This window comes from Anabrus simplex, chromosome 1 (genome assembly GCF_040414725.1).
Source record: "Anabrus simplex isolate iqAnaSimp1 chromosome 1, ASM4041472v1, whole genome shotgun sequence".
Classification (NCBI taxonomy): domain Eukaryota; kingdom Metazoa; phylum Arthropoda; class Insecta; order Orthoptera; family Tettigoniidae; genus Anabrus; species Anabrus simplex.
Window position 1 is genome coordinate 456426543 of NC_090265.1, and position 23348 is coordinate 456449890.

The following is a 23348-nucleotide window of genomic DNA, read 5'->3' on the forward strand; positions in this document are numbered from 1 at the left end:
GAAAGTAACAAATTTATCCTAGCCCATACCAGAAGACATAGTGCACTGTAAACACTACATCTCGTCAACAAAGGCATGTAATTTAAATAACAAATGGAAAACAAACTGAGTTTTTTCAGATCATTTTTAATATTAGAGGATTTTGAAACGAAACACTCGTTTTCACTGTATTTTCAATACATCAACGTGCTTTGAAAATAATCTTGAACCATCCCCTCCAACAATGTGCTGTAAGAGTTTGCGAAAAGTATGCGTAACATGAGCGAAACATTTGAATAGAGAAGTTACGGCCACGTTTAGCTTATTAATCTCTGATTTAGTCCAGGTTGTACACCCACCTTGCTAGAAAAATTATTCAAGTCATACTCCAGAACAGATAATGACAGCTTAACGTGATACCGTTTTTTACTCCTTACTATAGATTCTCTTCAGTTTATTCACAAACAGTACAGAAAAATGCTGAAACTCAGAAATAGCTATCTTATTCCCTTATATCATACACTTTACCACAAACTTTCTGTTAATACAAAAACTCATCGCAATAATTCTCCTTCAAAAGGTGCATAGAGCTCATCAAGAACGTCTCCACCGAGCTCGATAGCTGCAGTCGCTTAAGTGCGGCCAGTGTCCAGTAATCGGGAGATAGTGGGTTCGAATCCCACTGTCGGCAGCCCTGAAGATGGTTTTCCGTGGTTTCCCATTTTCACACCAGGCAAATGCTGGGGCTGTAACTTAATTAAGGCCACGGCCGCTTCCTTCCCATTCCTTGGCCTTCCCGGTCCCATCGTCGCGATAAGACCTGTCTGTGTCGGTGCGACGTAAAGCAAAAAAAAATGTCTCCATCCGCAAAGAATGGAGCAGAAAATAATTAAAACATATATTATTTGTGGCACTCTAATATATGAATTACAGGTCCGTAAAGATGGTGCCATTCTTCAGTGCGGTATAGAAACATGAGCGATTGAAATTATGCTAGTTCAGTGTAAGATCGTAATGGTTTGTGGTCACTGAATCTGAGGTACTGTTATCATGTCATTTCTATCTACACTGTGCAAGTAGTCAAAACGTGATTAAGCTTACTTTTGTTTTACAGAGGAAAGAGTTTTCGTACGAGAGTGTACAAAGTTTGTAGCGTACAGATACAACATTTTGACAGAACGGCTTGGAAATGTCCTATGAAATTTCATTCATGGTATCCAGTCTTTCAGTATGATTTAGCCGTTCGATCTTATATATAAATATATATAATACCGTACATACCTGCAGTAGTGGCAGCGTCCCATCCAATGATGGCAAAGGAGTCTGTTTTATCAGAGTTTCCATCCATGCTTAAGCACGGAAGTAAGAATCGGACACTTAGTGAGATAGTCTGGGCCAGTTTAACTAAAGCTATGTCGTTGTACTTCACTGGCGGATCGAAGTCCTCGTGAGGAATTATCTCGTCAACATCAAATATTTTGTCTCTGGCGGAGGCGATGACGCCAATCCTTGCTTTCTTGAGAGATCCTCTGGAACAGAATTATTTGAACTCAATGAATGTTTCGGTAACTGAATTTAATTTATATTCTAACATGTGTAATTCATTTATAATTGTGTATTGAAGATTTGTGAATTGGGTAACGTTAAGAGTTGCGGACTTAGCAAGTGAAAAGCAGGAAAACTCCGTGGACACTAAAGAATTACGGATAGGATCTCCAATTATAAACACATACAATAACATGGAATTGGAAATTTCTTAGATTACATCTGAACATGTAAAACACTACAAAGCAATTACAATGAATTCTTTATTACATTATCTCGCTCCCTTTAAAGTTAAGAATTTACAAGAAACACTGGTTTAGAATCCGACTGAAATCACCGCTATGGAGTTCGCAACTCGTATCTCGTATGAAGTAAAGGACAGTTTTCCCGAATTTAAGCAGATTTTAACAGAAGGCAGAAAAGGCTTAACTCCTGATAATCTAAAGAAAACATTGTTCAGTGCCATATTAGCAGCTCTACTGTAAATGAATTAGCGGTTAACGGGTGTAATGATTTAATAAAGGTACAGCGTTGTAAACAAAATAGACTATTAATTTTGGTAAATAGCTCCATAAGGCATTTCATTATCACCACAAATGTCATCAGGCAATAACGGATACTTTAATACAAGTGCGATAGTTATTGCAATATATGAATAGTATGCCGTTTGTATATTATTTATGTTAAAATCTATATATAAATAGAAAGAACAGATTTTAAGTCCTAAAAATCCATGGGTTGAGAAAATCTAATTTTAGTTTTTTAAAACTGAAAATCCGCTGCTTATTATTACGTAATACGCCATTTTGAGTTGGAGTTTGAACTACATTCTTTTCTTTACAATCTGATTTACGTCTCACCGACACAGATCTTATGGCGACGATGAGATAGGAACGGGTTAGAAGTGGGAAGGAGCAACCGTGGCCTTAATTAAGATTCAACCCCAGTCAGCATTTATCTGGTGTGAAAATGGGAAGCCATGGAAAACCATCTTCTGGGCTGCCGACAGTGGGGTTCGAATCCACTATACCCCGAATGCAAGCCGACAGCTACGTGACTTAAACCGCACAGCTACTCGCTCGGTGAACTACATTTATGAAACTGTACGTGATATACATCATCATAGGCATTTATTCGTCAACGAATATGTAGTATATAAATACAATGTCATTTCGACATATTAATTGTGTCGTCTTAGATGGCTGAACAGTCCGATTCTGGATGCACAGATTTTATTGCAGTGACAGCACACACTAGTAGTTGCAGCAGATGGTTGTGCATATTAAAAGGAGTTAACTGATAAGATCATTCTCATATGATCCTTTTTTATAAACACAGCGAACTACAATATGATGCAAAGTAATTGCATGCTCTTGTTTAGCCGTTTTCTTAATAGAAAAATAAAATTCATTATGTGTTTATAAGAACAAAACCTGCAGTTTTGATCTGGTTATAAATTAAGGATATAGAGAAATACGTCTTACCTGGTTAAACTTTCCTTTACGTTTTAAAATAATGTGTAATCTAATACTAGTACTTTTAAACTTTATTCAGTTTAACGTATTATCTTAAGAGCACTTTTAGCATATTGCTATGGCTGTGCATCATTTTGCTTGTAACTTGCCAAAATGACAAATTCTTATTTTTCTCAGTGGATGTATTTTTATGATATCTGGTCCTTTTGATCACTTATTAAGAAGGAAGGCTCACTACAACTTTCACCACACCTCCACAATCTTTACAAGACACTGTTACAGACACATTTCGGAATGGATATTTTCTTTCTCAATTTTTTCTTGAATACTTAATTTTGTATATCGTAACTGACACTATATTCACTGTCACTGGTATCTTATTTATTTATTTATTTATTTATTTATTTATTTATTTATTTATTTATTTATTTATTTATTTATTTATTTATTTATTTATTTATTTGTTGCGAAGTTATGGCTCTCGGCCCTCTCTTACACTTAACCACATTATGTGGCTTGATATTGTATACATTATATATGTTCAAACTCAATATACTGTTTATAACATAACAATATAATTTAAGAAATAAATTATCCGTCCTCCAAAGAGGGTGACCAATCGGATCCGGAATACAGTTACAATTTTAGTGGAGTTTAAAAATATTAAAAAATGGGAATCAGATCTTTAATGCTGTTATCTTCCTTTTTTTCAGGGTTAGTGGGGGAGGAATGTTAGTCACGTTCTCAGGTATTGATGGAAATGAATGATCTGCAGAGGGTCCCTCAGTATCTGTATTACTACTCTTTTCTAACTCGCAGAATGGAAGTTTCAAACTAAAAGATCTATATCCTAAGTCTAAAATGAGCAAAATAAATGCAATATTAACTATTCTACGTGAAATTCATGTAATAGTAATTTATCAAAACACTTGGTAACTATTTACTCAAGACATTACTCATACATTCACACATAACTACATAATATAGCCTACGTATTCAAGAGAAAATCGTTAAACTGTCTTTTGAAGGTAATTAATGAGGAACAATTTCATATTTCAGGGGGTAAAGCATTCCATATTCTAGCGCCCGACACAAGGATTACTGAAGGCAGATGTATGGTGTGGAGGTATTGCAGTTATTGACCTAGACCGCATGTCACGGTCATGAAAGGAAGATAGAAATCGGAAATTATAAGAGAGATATTCAGGCATATTTTCAATCAAGAGTCGATAGATTAGGGCTGATACATGCTGATATCTCTGCTGATCTACTTTTAATCAAGAAAGTTATGCATAAAGGGGGGATACATGTGAGGCAAAATTCAATGAAATTTAAAGCTCTCTTCAGTTTCTTATTTTGTTTACTGGTAGCATCCAGCAACATATTTAAAATATAAAATATCAAATCTAAGATGTTTCCCGCATACTTCAACATAAACTCTCTCACACAAACCGGCAAAATCAAACAACTGACCAAAGCCCTCCATGAAAACAATATCTCTCTAATAGCATTGTGAGAAACTCACTTCACAGACGAAGAAATTTTCGAATTTGATGGGTACAGTTATTTCAAGAAAGGTGTAATCTTCGACACGGCTTTTGCAGTCAACTTCTCAATCCGTAGGTCTGTCTCAAATTTTAAACTTCTAAACGATGAATTATCCCAACTACGTGCGCTGTGCAAACAAGACGTATATGTTAATCAATGCCCACGCCCCGACTCGACTAACGACCAAAACCAGAAAGATTCTCAGAACACACCCTATAAAGATCTTAATGGTTGATTTTAATACATACTGTAACAGGGACGGGAGCAGAACTACAGACGCGTCATTGGACGAGAACCAACAAGTATGGAAAACGTCTTGTTGAATTATGTAAGAATCATAATCTTCAGCTAATGTCCACCCACTTTCGCCACCTTCCCAGAAACCGAACTACATGACGATCCCCAAACACGGCAGTGAGAGAATTCAAAGTAGACGATGTCGCAAGATCTCGAAGGTACAGTGCCGGATTAATGAACATCATAGCCGAAAAGTGGACGAACACACAGTATATTAAGACCATCATGTCTGAATAGTTAGTTTCAAAACCATCCCTTTAAACAGAAAAACAGAACCAATCTACCATAACCCGCTTCGACACAAAGAAGCTCAGAGGAAAAAGGGAGCGACTTCAAAGAACTCGTCCGACCAGTGGATTTGGACTTTAACAGTACAAAGTGGCAAATGTTCAAGCTGCATAAAGAAGTAGTCAGCGGTTAAAAAGAGGAAGAAACACGCCTGGTGGAACGAAAGTTGTGAACGAGCCTTGACGGAAACTGTACTACACGTCGAAAAGAGAAGAAGACTGGAACATCTACAAAACCCAACGGGCGCAAACGACGAAGATAATTTGGAGTGAAAAACGCAAGTACGGAAAGTAACAAATGAACAAGATTGAACAAGACATCCAGCGAGCTGAGTCCCGATAATATTATAGGAGTTTTAAAAAGAAGGCACAAGGGTACAAGCCTCCTTCCTTCTGATTTCAAAGGAAAGATGGAACGTAACAACAACAAACGAAGAAAACTGTGAGATCCTTGCCGAATACTTCAAAATTGTAAAAGCGAATATCAGTTAACCCTATCACAACCAACAAATCAACATGCCAAAACCTGCCGTCTACTCTCCCGGATCGCGATGAAATCAAACGCCGAAAAGGGAGACTGAAAAACAAGGCTTCTTGTGAAGACTCTATGATAACAGAACTATGGAAATACGTCCCAGAAGAAGAAATAATACCATCATTGATATAATGGTAGAAAGAAGAACTACCAGAGGAATGGAAGGTAGCTTTAGTCCATCATTTACATAAGAAAGGAAATATCAAGATGGTATCTCATTACTCCTAACAGCTTACACGATTATATAATTATCCACCCTAGAACCACTACAACAGCACACTGAACGCTCGCTTGGAGAATACCAAGGAGGTTTTCGGAAAGGCCGATCAGCAACAGAACAAATCCACAATCTTAAAACGATAATAAGAGACCGAACATACGCATGCACACTTGTAAACTTCAGAAAAACGTACGACTATAGTGACCGCGATGTGTTGCTTCATATAATTGCAGAAATGCGAGTCGATGAAAAACTGCTAGTGGTAATACGGGAAACACTGACCAATACCATCTTCAAAATAAAATTCCAAGGATGCCTCTCTACACACTTTGAAATTAAAACAGGACATAGGCAGGGAGATGGACTCCTTTCGTCGCCGAAAACCTTCAGTGTGTTAGTGCGACGTTAAACCACCAGCAAAAAAGAAAAAAAAGACTTGCGACGTCGAAACTTGAGGGTCGCTAGATAATCGAAAGATTTTGCTGGTTTGATTTTCACTTCGCTATTCACTATGGTCTAGGCTGGGTGAAAATAAATTGTTGCAGACTTGGGTAATGAAATTTTGTCTTGTTAATTATTTATTCTAGAATGTTTGTATGGTCAGCCTATCACTGCTATCTTTTGAAACTGCCTTTTAGCGTATTGTTAACATTGAAGTTTTGTACAATGTGAAAAATACTGTTACTTATATTTTCATCTTCCAGATTATCTCAGGCTAGTAAGTATGATGACTACTCGTAAGCAGATTATCACTATCCTTCAAACAGTATTTTGTGAACTGGGATGAGTGGTTCAGATCTTCCGAGCCCAACTTGGCGGGTTCAATCCCCCACGTGAAAAAACTGTTGCGTCTGTGAAAACCATCTCCAGGGCTGCCGACTGTTGGATTCGAACCCACCATCTTCCGAATGCAAACTTACAAATATACGGAATGTACAGTAAAACAAATAACATTTTTATTATTATTTTAACGGTTATGACGTATTTGAGCACCTTCAAATACCACCGGACTAACCGGGATCGAACGCACTATCTTGACCCCAGAAAGTCAGCGCTCTACCATCTGAGCTATTCAGCCCATCTTAGAACAGACGTGCATGTACCAATTGTAGTTTACAATCTATGATATTTGATTACGATAAAGAGAGGTTTGGCGTTTGGCAGTACTCTACATATAGTTTAAACTTTAAATGAAGTTTCTCATAACTTACATGTTTTCACATTAAAGGTGCACTTTCTCAAAACCTACTGCATATAGAGCAATGAATCTTGGCAGTTTCATTGAGAATGGTAACGTAGTTAATGATTTGTAGTAATTAGGGTATGAATAGGGACGTTCAAGCAGACTTCTACATTTTTCCAAGTGAGTTGGCCGTGCGGTTAGGAGAGTGCAGCTGTGAACTTGCATTCGGGAGATAGTGGGTTCGAACCCCACTGTCGGCAGCACTGAAGATGGTTTTACGTGGTTTCCCATTTTCACGCAGTGCACTGTAGCGAGAACGTACTTCGCACTAATTAGGGCTCCAAAACAGTGACCCGACTGTACCTAACAGGCCACAGCCGCTTCCTTCCCACTTCTAGCAATTTCTTATCCCATCGTCGCCATAAGACCCATATTTGTCGGCACGACGTAAAGCCAATTGTAAAAAAAACTTTTAAATTTAAATAATTTAAAAGATCAAAATTCTGTTCCATAGGATTTTTAAGTTGACGCTCTCTAAACGTGGGAAAAAAGTATCGAAATAAATATTTGTTTTGAAGAAAATGCACCATACAATTTTTAATATGTTAAAAACATTTAAGTCCGCCTCTGTGGTGTAGTGGTTAGCGTGATTAGCTGCCACCCCCGGAGGCCCGGGTTCGATTCCCGGCTCTGCCACGAAATTTGAAAAGTGGTATGAGGGCTGGAACGAGGTCCACTCAGCCTCGGGAGGTCAACTGAGTAGAGGTGGGTTCGATTCCCACCTCAGCCATCCTGGAAGTGGTTTTCCGTGGTTTCCCACTTCTCCTCCAGGCGAATGCCGGGATGGTACCTAACATAAGGCCACGGCCGCTTCCTCCCCTCTTCCTTGCCTATCCCTTCCAATCTTCCCATCCCTCCACAAGGCCCCTGTTCAGCAAAGCAGGTGAGGCCGCCTGGGCGAGGTACTTGTCATTCTCCCCAGTTGTATCCCCGACCAAGTGTCCGAAGCTCCAGGACACTGCCCTTGAGGCGGTAGAGGTGGGATCCCTCGCTTTGTCCGAGGGAAAAGCCGACCCTGGAGGGTAAACAGATGATGACGATGATGAAAAACATTTAAATTTATTAAAAAAGAAATTTAAAATTATATCCTAAAATGCAGCACTATATTAGGCATAGTACTAAAAAGTGCATAACATATTTCTGGTCACATTTTAAACTGTGGGTAGAATGTATCCACATTTAACTTCAATCATGTTTTTTGTTTTTTAACCTACAGATACTCCCATAAATATTCGGTCAGTCTGTTTTTTTGACACACTTTTATTGAGTAGCTATTCTTACACTGTAATGCTAACGTATACTACAACGAAGCATCTAGGAAAACATAATAACACGTTCTACAAACATAGTGATGTAAGTCAAACTCTTCTGACAGTCATTAGTACGCCATCAGTCATACATTAAATAAAAGCAATAATTTCAGTGCTGCCTCAAAAATATTCGGCCACTATACAAAAAGCAAAATAAACTCGCATAATTGACAACCCTGTTACACATTCGGTACTTTGTAGGTCCACCTTGATGTTTTATGACATCTTCCAGTCGATTCGGCATACTGGCGATAACGTTTTTTTATACAGTACAATCAGGGCTTAATGCCACTCATTCTTGTAGCAGTCTCATCTTCAATTCTGTGAGGGAACTTGGCGTCCCCAATTGCAGAGCTGCCTTCATTCGACCCCACACATTCTTGATGGGGTTCAGGTTGGGCGATTGTGGTGGAGTCTCCAAAACCTTCGGGCAATTGTACAGCAGCCACACCCTGACAAGGTACGACTTGTGTTTGGGGTTGTTATCGTGGTAGAACTTGAAAGTTCGTTATATACCAAGTTGTTCCGCAGATTGTCGCAAATTGTTTTTTAGGATAGCCAAATAGCCCTCTTTTATCAAAGTATGTTCAGTGAAACTCAGTGCACAAAGCACGTTCGATGCAACACATTCCCACACCACTGCACTTCTACCACCATATTTTACCGTTGCTTGTAAATGCTTGTTTTAAGTTCCTCGTGACATTTCCGCCACATCAATTGCTTTCCATCGGATCCAAAGACATTGAACTTTGACTCATCAACAAATAACACATCCTCCAACCAAGCACTGGGTTTGCGAACGTAGGATTTTGCGAACTCTAGCCGCTTCTTTTATTTACCGCACTAATGTATGGTTTCCTCCTAGCTCTTCTCTCAAAGAACTCATTCCTTTGCGGTGCTCCTCGCGCGGCTTCAGTGCCCACATTCCTTCCACACTCCTCTAAAACAGCTGCTGCCAGTTTCGGGGCACTAATTTTCGGATTTCGTTCCACATTCCGAAGCATATACCGCTCCTCTTGTTCTGTTCGCCTTCTCGGTCTGCCAGTCTGGGGAATTGAATCATTCTGTCTTCATATTTGAATCGTCTTAGTGTATCTCCAACTGTTGTTCTGCTTATTTTAAGCATCTGCGATAACTTTCTATGCGATTTACCTTGAGCATGATGGAATATAACGAGCTGGCATTCTTCAAACGTGGTAGTATGTTGTCTTTTGCACCCCATTTGATACCAGTCCGCAACACTGTAGCATATGACTTCGGCACGACGTGTCTTGCGGCACCGCACTCCTGAACTGAACGTTTTGCAACAATATGTGCCCTGTCGCTGTCAACGACCAAAGCGGCAATCCCGGCCTTTCCGGGTGACCGAATATATTTGAGGCGTGTCATTTCACCCATGTGCGCAATGTCCTTTCTTTTACAGCATACTGTACATCAATGTACCGTGATTCCTCTTCTGCATAAGCAACCACATGTAGTTCCATTACGTGGACACATTTGGTTCCACATTCTGCTCATGGTTACGTTATTTTCATCACTTTTCCGCGGATTTTATCAGTGGCCGAATATTTATGGGAGTGACTGTACGTCCTCCCAACACGGAGCCTTGACTAATCGAGTCTCCATAAGCGGGTTTGTACTGCAGTTACATGAAAATCCACAGCCTGTTTCCAGTCATTCGACCGGGTCAGGAATGGAATGAAAGAAGCCGCCACCTAGTGGCGAGGAGAGGAATTGTGCCGGCTGCCGAAGCCTGTCGCACTCCTCTGGGGCAATGATTAATGACTGAAGATGAAATTAAATGATATTGGAGAGTGTTGCTGGAGTGAAATATGACAGGAAAAACCGGAGTACCCGGAAAAAACCCTGTCCTGCCTCCGCTTTGTCCAACATAAATCTCACATGGAGTGACCAGGATTTAAACCACGGAATCCAACGGTGAGAGTCCGGCGCACTGCCGCCTTAGTCAGGGAGGCTCACTGCAGTTAACTATATTTAACTATCGGTTCTGTAAAGCAATGTGCCTGAGCAAGCACTTACTTCCTGGAATTAGTGACACAATATGCAGAAGTAAGCACTTAGTTACATGTAATTACATTTTGGTTTCTGTGAACTGTGTGCCTAGGTAAAAACTTGCTTATGGAACTTTCGTACTTACTTCTTGGGATCAGTGACGCAGTGCGCTGTAGTGAGCACGTACTTCGCACTAATTAGGGCTCCACCACAGAGCCATGCTACTTTCGGTTTACTCGCTAAGCTGTTCTTCTGAATAAATCCCAATGCAGCCTGTAAATAGATAGATGACATTTTTTAACGTCACAAAAGCTCAAATGTTTCTGGGCGACCATAGAGTCGGAGAGGACTAAGAAGGGGAAGAAAACCGGCGTGACCTTTATTACGGCACACCTCCAGCATTAGTCTGGTATGAAAATCGTACACCTCTGGAAACCATTTTCAGGGATGCCGATGGTTGCATTCCAACCCACCATCTCCCCAATTGAAGCTTACATCTAGGCAGCCCATACCAGGTAGCCAACTCACTCGGTAACTAAATCACAATCTCACGATATTAGAACATGCAATGAAGAAGAAAACAAGTGAATACAATTGTTGCAGTCTTCTCCATCTGGAATGTTTCATTCTATCTGAGATGAGTTGCGGAGAAGCCAGCAGTTCAGCCAGTGAACGAATCACGCCCCACTGTTTAAGGCAATTTGTGGTGAATAATATATTTTAAACTCGATCTAAATGCATAAAAGGACACTCTTTAAGAGCAAAGTGTAGATACACCTCCATGTATTAATTAGCCAAGAAATGTTGATTACGAAGAAAATGGAAATTTATTGAACATCTCCTTTGGTAAGTTATACAAATCCTTAACTTCCCTTCCTATAAACGACTATTTGCCCCAATTTGTCCTCTTCAGTTCAAGTTTTATCTTCATATTGTGATATTTCGTACTTTTAAAGACACCACTCAAACTTATTCGTCTACGGATGTCATTCCACGCCATCTCTCCAATGACAGCTCGAAACGTACCAATTAATCGAGCAGCTCGTCTCCTTTCTCCCAAGTCTTCCCAGCCTAAACTTTGCAACATTTTTGTAACGCTACTCTTTTGTCGGAAATCGCCCAGAATAAATCGATCTGCTTTTCTTAGGATTTTTTCCAGTTCTTGAATCAAGTAATCCTTTACATTCTTACTGCAACCCATAAATACCCTTATAACCAAGTGTAGAGATCTGTACCCTTTATTTACAATCATATTTATATGATTACCCCAATGTAGATCTTCCCCTTATATTAACACCTAGGTACTCATAATGATTCCCAAACGGAACTTTCACCCCATCAACGCAGTAATTAAAACTGAGAGGACTTTTCCTATTTGTGAAACTCACAACCTGACTTTTAACCCCGTTTATTAACATACCATTGCCTGCTGTCCATCTCACAACATTATCGAGGTTACGTTGCATTTGCTCACAATCTTGTAACTTTATTTATTACTATGTACAGAATAACATCAACTGCAAAAAGTATTATCTCTGATTCCACTTCTTTACTCATATCATTAATATATATATAAGAAAACATAAAGATCCAATGATACTGCCTTGAGGAATTCCTCTCTTAATTATTACAGGGTCAGATAAAGTTCCAACTCTCTAATTCACTGAGTTCTATTTTCTAGAAATATAGCCACCCATTCAGACACTCTTTTGTCTAGTCCAATTGCACTCATTTTTGCCAGTAGTCTCCCATGATCTACCCTATCAAGTGCCTTAGATAGGTCAAGCATGATACAGTCCATTTGACCTCCTGAATCCAGGATATCTGCTATACCTTGCTGGAATCCTACAAGTTGAGCTTCAGTGGAATAACCTTTCTTAAGCCCGAACTGGCTTCTATCGAACCAGTTATTAATTTCGCAAACATGTCATTTAATCACAAAGAATGCTTTCCCAAAGCTTACATGCAATGCATATCAAACTGACAGGCCTGTAATTTTCAGCTTTATGTCTATCACCCTTTCCTTTATAAACAGGTGCTACTATAGCAACTCTCCATTCATTTGGTATAACTCCTTTTTACAAACAATAATCAAGTAAGTACTTCATATATGGTACTATGCAGTGGCACATGAACACGTGGACACCAAATTCTAATGTATATTCACGCATTCATGGATAGTTCAAAATTGTTTCCCTCGTTTCGACCTTATTTCATCAATCGATCACAAGCATTCGACTTATGTAGAAGCTCCGTTACACTGACAGTTGTTCGTTTCGACTGACAATACATGAAGCACACTGGAGGTTGTGCTACGAGCCTGAAGAATATACGCATGCGCATGCAGATGATGCCATGGTTTATGTACAGAGCATCCCCATGAGCGAGGAGCACGGTAAGGTATGTGCCTTTCCGTCTTAACCACCCTCAAACCAGAGATAGTATTACGGCTGACCACAAGGGTCCGCCACCTCCCCTGTTACTGCTTGGCCACAGTTCCCAGAAGTTAATATTGCATTACATCGCCGGAAGATTTCGCCAGTAGGTAATTCCGAACAGGTAATCGCGGGAAGAAGTTTGCTTTACATTGTGGGTGGAGAATTTTAATTTAAGTACCGTTAAATATGGCACCGGTACGCATGATTTTTATGCTTATTGTCATACCTAGATGAACTTCGTGCTATGTAATATTCGATACAATATAGCATTGTAGCAAAGTTACTGTGAATTTTACTAATAACGAGCTAATAACGAGATGAGCAGTTTCGGCTAACACCGAGCTCGATAGCTGCAGTCGCTTAAGTGCGGCCAGTATCCAGTAATCGGGAGATAGTGGGTTCGAGCCCCACTGTCGGCAGCCCTGAAGATGGTTTTCCGTGGTTTCCCATTTTCACACCAGGCAAATGCCGGGGCTGTACCTTAATTAAGGCCACGGCCGCTTCTTTCCACTTCCTAGGCCTTTCCTATCCCATCGTCGCAATAAGACCTACCTGTGTCGGTGCGACGTAAAGCAAATAGCAACAAAAAAAAAAGTTTTAGCTAGCAGTGGCCACGACTTCACTGCGGCTTTTCAGATCTGCATTCGGGCGGTGGGGTTGGTCTCTAAGAGGCCAAGCATCAGGGTACGGAATAAAAACAGAGTAGTCGTACTTTTATACTACTACTACTACTACTACTACTACTAATAATAATAATAATAACATTATTATTATTAAGTCCCACTAACTACTTTTACGATTTTTGTAGACGCCGAGGTGTCAGAATTTAATCACGCAGGAGTTCTTTTACGTTCTAGTCAATCTACCAAACGAGGCTGACGTATTTGAGCATTTTCAAATACCACCCCGGACTGAGCGAGTATCGAACCTCCCAAGATGGGGTCAAAAGGCCAGCGCTACAACCGTCTGAGCCACTCAGCCCGGCAGTCGTAATTTTAGTTTTGTTGTACACTCACAGAATAGTGTCGGGAAAGTGCATCCGCGGTTGTAAGGGTTCTGCCATATTATGAGTGGAGAAGGAACCGTACTGGGAACTTTTAGTGAAATGATTTAAGTATTTTGTACTGCTTTGCACTCTACTTTGGTACATTTGAGACGTGAACAAAAATGTTACTGTGAACCTACTGAAAACTTAGTCACAAGCCTCCACTGGTACTATATCCCAACCCATTGTCTTTAGTATATCCCACGAAACATTATCAATTCCAGCTGCTTTTCTAGTTCTCAACTTTTGTCCTTTTTATCATAGGTAAACTTTAATACTTCTTTAGTATTAGTCACCTCCTCCATCTGAACATTATCGTTGTAACCAACAATCTTTACATACTACTTCTGCCTTTTGTAGATCCTCGCACACACACTCCCCTTGTTCATTAATGATTCCTGGAATGTCCTTCTTGGAACCTGTTTCTGCCTTAAAGTTCCCATACATACCCTTCCATTTTTCACTAAAATTTGTATGACCGCTAATTATGCTTGCCATCATGTTAACCTTAGTTGACTTCTTTGATAGATTATATTTCCTAGCAGATTACTACAATTTCTCCTTACTTCCACAACCTTTTCTAACTCTATTTCTTTCCAACGTGCACATCCTTCTTAGTCCCTTCACTTCTCTGTTATAATATAATGGGTCTTTGTGAGATTGTGAGCAACTGCAACGTGACCTCGAAAATGTTGTGAGATGGACAGCAGGCTATGGTATGTTGATAAACGGGGTTAAAAGTCAGGTTGTGAGTTTCACAAATAGGAAAAGTCCTCTCAGTTTTAATTACTGCGTTGATGGGGTGAAAGTTCCTTTTGGGGATCATTGTACGTATCTAGGTGTTAATATAAGGAAAGATCTTCATTGGGGTAATCACATAAATGGGATTGTAAATAAAGGGTACAGATCACTGCACATGGTTATGAGGGTGTTTAGGGGTTGTAGTAAGGATGTAAAGGAGAGGGCATATAAGTCTCTGGTAAGACTCCAACTAGAGTATGGTTCCAGTGTATGGGACCCTCACCAGAATTACCTGATTCAAGAACTGGAAAAAATCCAAAGAAAAGCAGCTCGATTTGTTCTGGGTGATTTCCTACAAAAGAGTAGCGTTAAAAAAATGTTGCAAAGTTTGGGCTGGGAAGAATTGAGAGAAAGAAGAAGAGCTGCTCGACTAAGTGGTATGTTCCGAGCTGTCAGCGGAGAGATGGCGTGGAATGACATTAGTAGACGAATAAGTTTGAGTGGCGTTTATAAAAGCAGGAAAGATCACAATATGAAGATAAAGTTGGAATTCAAGAGGACAAATTGGGGCAAATATTCATTTATAGGAAGGGGATTTAGGGAATGGAATAACTTACCAAGGGAGATGTTCAATAAATTTCCAATTTCTTTGAAATCATTTAGGAAAAGGCTAGGAAAACAACAGATAGGGAATCTGCCACCTGGACGACTGCCCTAAATGCAGATCAGTATTGATTGATTGACTTTCTTTCCATTCCTTATCACCTTTAAAGGTCCAAACATGTTTTCACATTTCTCAACAATTGCTTTAAACACATCCAAGAGTCTATTTACATTTTTATTTACCGTTTTCCACCGATCATAGTTACTTTTTAAAAACTCCCTTATGCCTGTTTTATTAGCCATATGGTACTGCCTAATACTTCTAATTTTAATACCTTCCTTTCTATCACATTTATTTCTTATCTACGTCAAAAACAGCCATTTGTTGGTCATGATTCTTGTCGTTCGCATTACTCATACATATATATATATATAAGTATATTTCATATAATGATGAATCATGTAGATTATAATTATCATTCTTCAAGAATGGTTCTTGTCGTTCGCATTACTCATATATATATATATTTCATATAATGATGAATCATGTATGAGTAATGCGACAAGAATCATGACCAACAAATGGCTGTTTTGACGTAGATAAAAATAAATGTGATAGAAAGGAAGGTATTATAATTATCAGAACTGCTTACTTACAACGTATGAAAATTCATCCTCTATTGCGGCACGATCCATTCTTCTTCCGGTGTTATCAATATAATATTGTTTATACCGCTCACATGCTGCAAGACAAAAGATATGGAGTTATTATCTTGCTCAACATTACAGAACATTGAAGACAGGTAGATGTATCGTTCAAAATCTAATTATTCAGTTGTTAGTAAGTACAATACTTGTTGAAATTCTAAGTTGGTCGGAGAGCATTATATTTTCTGTTTCCTTTGTCTTTGAATTGCTAGGTGACAGATATATTTTTCGAATTGTGAGGAATACTTCCAGATGACACAGTACATACTCTATATTTACAATTTACATGTCGTACATATTTGGCTAATATTTTCCGAAATATTGTTGGATGTGAATGAATACAAAATTGAAATTCTTTGTTTCGTAGATTTCTTTACAGGAAATATTTGTGTGGGCATTCTGCAGCTGGAGAACTATCTGAAGTTGGAGTTAAAAGTTAAAATTATGCTTCCTAAAATAAGCGCGGGTGTTCATTTAATATATAGCTAAGAGCTTGGTAGGCTGGGTGCTGAGTACTGAAATGTAGATGTATCTGGAATGTTGTGAAGCACTCACTGGGCATGAAGTTTCCTTCTCATTTACGAGTTATATTGGCAGTGATTCACGTATGGAGAGATACGTAAACGTATTCTGACACTGAAAGTGAAGCGAGTGTGACGGTGTCCTAAAATCATAATATTTTTTATCAAAGTTCATTGATATGAATGAAAATCAGTTAAACTCATTAATGAATTTTTATTTCAAACTAACTGTATACCTGGCAGCCAGCCCCGTGGTGTAGGGTAGCGTGCCTGCCTCTTACCCGGAGGCCTCGGGTTCGATTCCTAGCCAGGTCAGGGATTTTTACCTGGACCTGAGTGCTGGTTCGAGGTCCACTCAGCCTACGTGATTAGAATTGAGGAGCTATCTGACGGTGATAGTGCCCCCGGTCTCGAAAGCCAAGAATAACGGCCGACAGAATTCGTCGTGCTGACCACACGACACCTCGTAATCTGCAGGCCTTCGGGTTGACCAGCGGTCGCTTGGTAGGCCAAGGTCCTTCAAGGGCTGTAGTGTCATGGGGGAGGGTAGTGCCAGGTGTTGCCCGGATAGTTTTTGAATGTTTACCTTTAAGATTTGTATTACCAGTGTGAAGAGAATTTTTATAGAATTCATGTGTGACACCTTGACTGATATTTTACAAACTATTGTTTAGTTTTAGAGTTATTTAGAAGTGTCTGATTTCAAGTTTTATTTAATTTTCGAGTACATTTTTATTTAACCTTATGGAAGCTCAAATTGACTGGGAAGTATCTGATCATGTCAAAAAATAATCTGTGATAACTATATTTATTTACCCACCGCACTATAAATACGTTGTACACGATTTCATTTGTCATTGATATTGTCACCAATCAGCTTTGCGACCCCAAAAGCAGTGCATTCAACGCTGATCTCGGTTATTTTAGACTATTTACTTTTTGGACCATCTCAGCCTCCCTTCTCAATGGAGGCTGAACGTGGACTTAAAAGGCATCCAGAGCGTCACAATTCGTCTCATAAATAATGGGTTCGACACTAATATAGGATTTTTTACATTATTTTTTACATGTTACCCTTCTCATCCCCCCACCTTAGCGGAACTTGGGATGTTTCATTTTCATGGTTTTTTACGAGGTTCGAGTCATAATTCTTGGCAACTATATTTTTTCTCGCGAACAGGAGACAGCACGGAAAAACTAAGATATGCATTTGGAAATATAGGGCATGTACTTATGTATAGTGCCTGAAGACAAATTCTGACTTCAGGAGATTCTCGTAGGAAAGTGACAGAACACAGGTCATTGGTAAACCTTATTTTATTATGGTAGAGGCAGCAAATACACAACACTACGTACAAGGGACAGGTCTCCACTGTTTACAGACCTTACCCAAGGTTTCCACTGTGCGTTGCCAGCGGTGGGCAGGCGCTGAATACCATTCGCTGCATGTGTATCTCTAACATGACACCTTTCTCCGAAATGCTGTTACGATGTCCTCTTTGTTAGCAAACCGTTGTCCACGTAATGGCCTCTTGACTTTGGGGATCAGATCATAATCACACACCTAATGCTTCCCGCAGCTCTGCATGGCATTGACGTGCATTTCTGCCGCAGAGAACTGCTATTTTCATATACGATCGTTGCCCCTGCTTGTTGACTTCCATTTTGTGACGCTCTCACTCACTGAACTTGGGGGCATGCTTAGACTCACACGGTTGTTTACACACAACATCTAGTGGCATCATACGCAAGTACATACCGTACGTTTTCAAATGCATATCTTAGATTTTCCGTGTTGTCTCCTGTTCGCGAGAAAACAAAATATTTGCCATGACTTATGACTCGACCTCCGTATTTTTATTTTTCGGATAGTAAGCTAAGTCATATGTGTACAAAGTTTCGTTGAGAGCTATTCTGGAACATACCCAAACATATCCATGATATCAGTCGTTTTCATTTGTTTTTATATTTCACCCCCTCATCTGGGAGTGCTAGGGGTGTTTTCTGCAACAGTATTTTTTCAAATAGTAAGTCATATGTGTACCAATACTCTATGAGGGCTATGCTAGAAGAAACTCACATACATGCGTAATTTTGGTCATTTTGGACATTTTCCTTTTCACCACTTCTCATCCCCATGCTGATTGGGACTGAAAATTGTCCTAAACGACATCCAGAGTGTCACAGTTCATCTCAGCAACGCCGTAAACTATGGACTTCACTCAAATATCGGTCGTTTCGATTACTTTTACAATTCACTCCTACCTTAGGTCGCAACGGGTCTCTTACTACCGCAGTATTTTATTCCAGATAGTCATACTTGTTTCAATTTTGGTAGAGAGCTATAATGGAATATACACACATACGTCCATTATCTCGGTAATTTTGGAGATCTTTTCCATCTTTTCTCACAACCTATGCAAAAGGAGTCTGAACTTGCACTTTAAAAAAAATCGGAATGCCACTATCCATCTCAGCGACCCTAAAAAGTATGGATTCGACACTTTTCGATCATTTTTATCTCACCCCCTCTCCCCCCGACGGGTGATACGGTTGTCATACCTCCACGCAGTTTGTCTCTTGATAGTAAGTCTTAAGTGTACCAAGTTTGGTTGAAGTCACTCCCGTAGTCCCTACAACGATGGATTCAACACTAATATTGATCTTTTTCTGTTATAATTACATTTCAACCTCTTCCCTATGGGTTCTAGGGGTGTCTCGCCCCCATAGTATTTTTTACAGATAGTAGGTAATATTTATACGAGGTGTAGTTGACAGCTATGTTGCAACATACATGCAAACATCCATAATCTCGGTCGCAATGGACATTTTCTTTCCTTCACCTCTTCTCACTCCCTGCCGATCAGGCTCAACTTGGATTTAACGACATTCGGAGTGTCACTATTCATTTCAGCAACCCCCAGAACTATAAATTCGGCACTATTTTCGATTATTTTTATATCTCACCCACTCCAACTCCTACCTCTATAACTGATAAGATTGTCAAAACCCCACGCGGTTTATCTCCTGATAGAAAGTCGTAAGTGTACCAAGTTTGGTTGAAATCGGTCCAGTAGTCCCGAAAACTATGGATTCGAAACTTTTATTGATCGTTTTTAGTTATATTTATATTTCACCCCCTACCTCAGTGGTTTTAGGGATGTCTTACCTCCACAGTATATTTTCCAGATAGCAAGTCACATATGTATCAATTTTGGTTGATAACTACGCAGGAATATGTGTACTTCCATTATCTTGGTAATTTTGGACAATTTCGTTTTTACATTTTCTCAAGCTGTATACCAAAGGGGCTGAACTTTAAAAAAATCCGGAGTGTCACTATTCATCTCAGTGAGCCCGAAAACTATGGATTCGACACTATTTTGTATTATCCTTAAATCTCACTCCCACCACTAAGGGTGGTAGGGGTGTCATAACACTACACGGAAAGTCTTCTGATAATAAGTCATATGTGTATCAAGTTTGATTCAAATTGCTCCAGTATTCCTCAAAACTATGGATTCTACACTAATATCGGTCGTTTTTAACTATATTTATACTAGCTGTTACCCGCGGCTTTGCTCGCGTGGATTTCGTACTTTGATAAAAGTAATCATTCCTCGCTACTGCACTAAGAGATTTTCTGAAACTTCTTAAGGCACAAAAACTTACCGGAAAAGTGAGGTTCATTTACCCCAGTAACTTTTTGAAAGCCGCGTGTGGCATTGGATCTTGTGACATGGAACTGTCCATGTGAGAAACAGCCCACTCTCAAGTCGAAAAATAAAACATTCTTTTAGGAAATTCCAAATAACAATTTCCATATCTGTAATATCAGTTTTATAAGTTTCCCCATAAAAATAATTCAACCCAGTCTTCATTTTCTTCACACCCCTCCTCCCATTCCTTAAGTGGATCTTCCGAAAAAAAGAATATGCGTGTGTCTTTATTTTCAAAGGATATTCCAGTACCAATTTTCACGTCTATAACATCTTCATTTTTTGAGATATGCGTATCCTCATAAAAAGAATTCAACTTCTTTTTCAGTTCTTTTCACGCACCCCCTTAAGTGGATTTTCCTAAAACAAAAGAATACATCGTTCGTTTTTTAACGGAGATTCCAAGCACCAATTTTCACGCCTGTGACCTTCAGTTTTGAGATAGGCTACAATTACCCTCACTTTTTCACATCTAATACGCAGCTATATTCTTCAAACTGGGCAGACCTATCAAAGCTGGTCTTATGACATGAAAGTACAGTACATCTCCATCGCCGCATATTGGGCTGCTATTTCCAAATAACAGGCACGGTTATGATCCGCCTAGCAAGAAATGTGCTTTATAAAGCTTGGTGGCTTGTTCCCATCCTCCTATGTACAGCATTTCTCACCGGACTATCATGATATAGCGTAAACTGTCCGGTTCCATGGCTTAAATGATTAGCCATTTGATCACAGGGGCCTCGGGTTCGATACCCGGCAGGGTCGGGAATTTTAACCATCATTGGTTAATTTCGCTGGCACTGGAGCTGGGTGTATGTGTTGTCGTCATCATCATTGCATCCTCATCACGACGCGCAGGTCGCCAACGGGAGCCAAATCATAAGACCTGCACCTGGCGAGCCAAATGTGTCTTCGGACACTCCCGGCACTAAAAGCCATACGCCATTTCATTTCATTTAGCGTAAATTGCTGTCGCCTAGCGACAGTCTGTCGATCAAGTCGATCCGATCTTGGTGCGAGTTTGCAATTAAATTAATTACATAAAATTACTCATTACAAAAATACTACCCCTCGGATTTCGTTCAAATTAATTCCTAAACCTTCCCAAGAGTGTTAAGAAAACATTGTGACAGTTCGGTCTAGTAAGTTTTGAGTCCATTTGTGACATACAAACATACATTCATTTTATGTATATACTGGAAAATATAACTCCGTTGAAGAGTAGAACAGTTAGGTACGTAGATTATAGATATAGCATATAATAATTTTATCGTAATAGTTCTATTAGTCTGCACGATTTTTGTTTTTCTTTCGAGAGTCAATATTAATATTCATTTCAGGAGTCGGACATATGGAGGGATTGAGGATAACTACTGTGCTGACCTCTTTGGGGCGGGTGCCATGTTTCCTCGATAGCATGTCCGAGAAGTTCAATTTCTTACAATAATATTTATAACACACTTTTCAGGCCATTCTTTTTTCTGTTCAACTTCTCAGTTACTCACAAATACTTGTATTAAATTTTTATTCATTACATTTCCGGACAGGTTATTCTTTCTTTGTGCTTTTAGTGCACGTTTTTTCAATTATACTATAATCATTTTTGTACACTGCATGTATCGAAAATTAAGATTAAAATAATCAATACCATCTCCCAATTGATTTCTGAAATTATGGGAGGTGTGTATTGTCTTAAATCTCCCGTTAACACTATGGTTGTGTGCTTTTCAATAACCCATCAGTGTAAATACATTTAGCCTTCTTTATTTGATTGAATATTAAAAAATACTGCAGTTAAGAACAGTGATGATGAATTTCATTTAGCAAATATCATAGGGATATACGAAATTATCCATACATAGATTTTATTACCATCCATTGATACCAACAATCTACAATTGAAACTCTTCACATCAACTGAACATGCGTCATTTTGTCGACTCACCGCACGTTTCTTCTTTCTTGTCAGATAGTGGGTAGAACTTCTCCACCATGCCTCCTTGACCTAACGCAGGAAGCTTTCGCAGAGGTGATGGCTCCTCCCCGCCATCACCCGTGGCGACCATCCAGTAAGTCGATGCGCTTTGTCGCCCCCGGAATCCTTTCGGACGCGCACCTCTTCCCGCGTATTTGTTAATATTTCCGAAGTTTCAGTCGTTTCCGACACGAGGGACTGAATCCCCAAACAGAGAAAACCCCTGTTCTGAGGAGCAGTGCCTCGTGTCGAGTTCGGCTGTCACTCCGACGATATTAACAAGTACAGTGGGGTAGTACCAACTGCGATCGCAGCAGGCTTCCCCGTAGTGATGGCCCCTCCCCGCCATCACCCGTGGCAACCATCCAGAGAGTCAGCACGCTTGATCGCCCCCGGAATCCTTACGGACGCGTGCTGGGTGAACGGGGAATAGCGACAACTTTTCTTATCCTTCTTATATGAACTGAATGCGGACTGCACAGTAAGCGACCTGTTCAACAATAGTATGTTTCTGTCGTGTCTTATTGTTGACTGTGCACCGAATGTGTTGCGATTATGGAGCAGAATGAAGGCTTCTCCCAATTCCATTATTTCCTACCAGAACTTAAAATTATAGGTATATTACACTAAGGAATAGGGTCGTAAGAAAATAGAACTCAGTTTCTCTCGTATATTATATTGTTTCCTTCCGGAGGATTGTTGAATTGGGCTGTGAAACTTCTTCCCTCGCATTCTGTTCTGGATACTTTTTCCTTTAAGGATACCAAATACTGTAGTAATGTTTCTACCTCAGTCCTGGAGATGGTGCATCACGCTCAATGATCAGTGACTACTATGTGTCGGATGTATGAGAAGCTGCCACTTTCTCATATATTAATACGTTTTTGTGACAATAATGAGATTATACGTTTCCTTAGAAACAAATCCGACATGTCAAGCTTCCAAAAACTGACCCGTCATATCATTTCCAGTTATTCAGAGAACTTCCTTCGTGATATACAGGCCGTATCGAGGCTTTCATCCACCCGAGAGTCCACATGCATGTCACATAAATTCTAAATACTATCTTACATTGCTATATAAAATCTTTCCCCACGAGCTACATCTCACACTAATATAACAGTTAACCTTTTTTAACTCTCC

The 23348-nt window shown here is 39.6% G+C and overlaps 1 protein-coding gene across 1 annotated transcript in view; it reads right to left on the minus strand.

The window, feature by feature from the left end:
* The window catches only part of LOC136867292 (chymotrypsin-C), a 60156-nt gene extending 37848 nt beyond the window's left edge, over positions 1-22308 (minus strand). Inside the window, exons 1-4 of the mRNA XM_067144446.2 lie at positions 22176-22308; positions 15937-16022; positions 10598-10725; positions 1261-1508 (exon numbers count right to left, since the gene is read on the minus strand). Coding sequence (XP_067000547.2) covers positions 1261-1508; positions 10598-10725; positions 15937-16022; positions 22176-22296 — 583 coding nt within the window. The 5' untranslated portion in view covers positions 22297-22308. The remainder of the gene's footprint in view (positions 1-1260; positions 1509-10597; positions 10726-15936; positions 16023-22175) is intronic.
* Positions 22309-23348: the final 1040 nt, after the last annotated feature.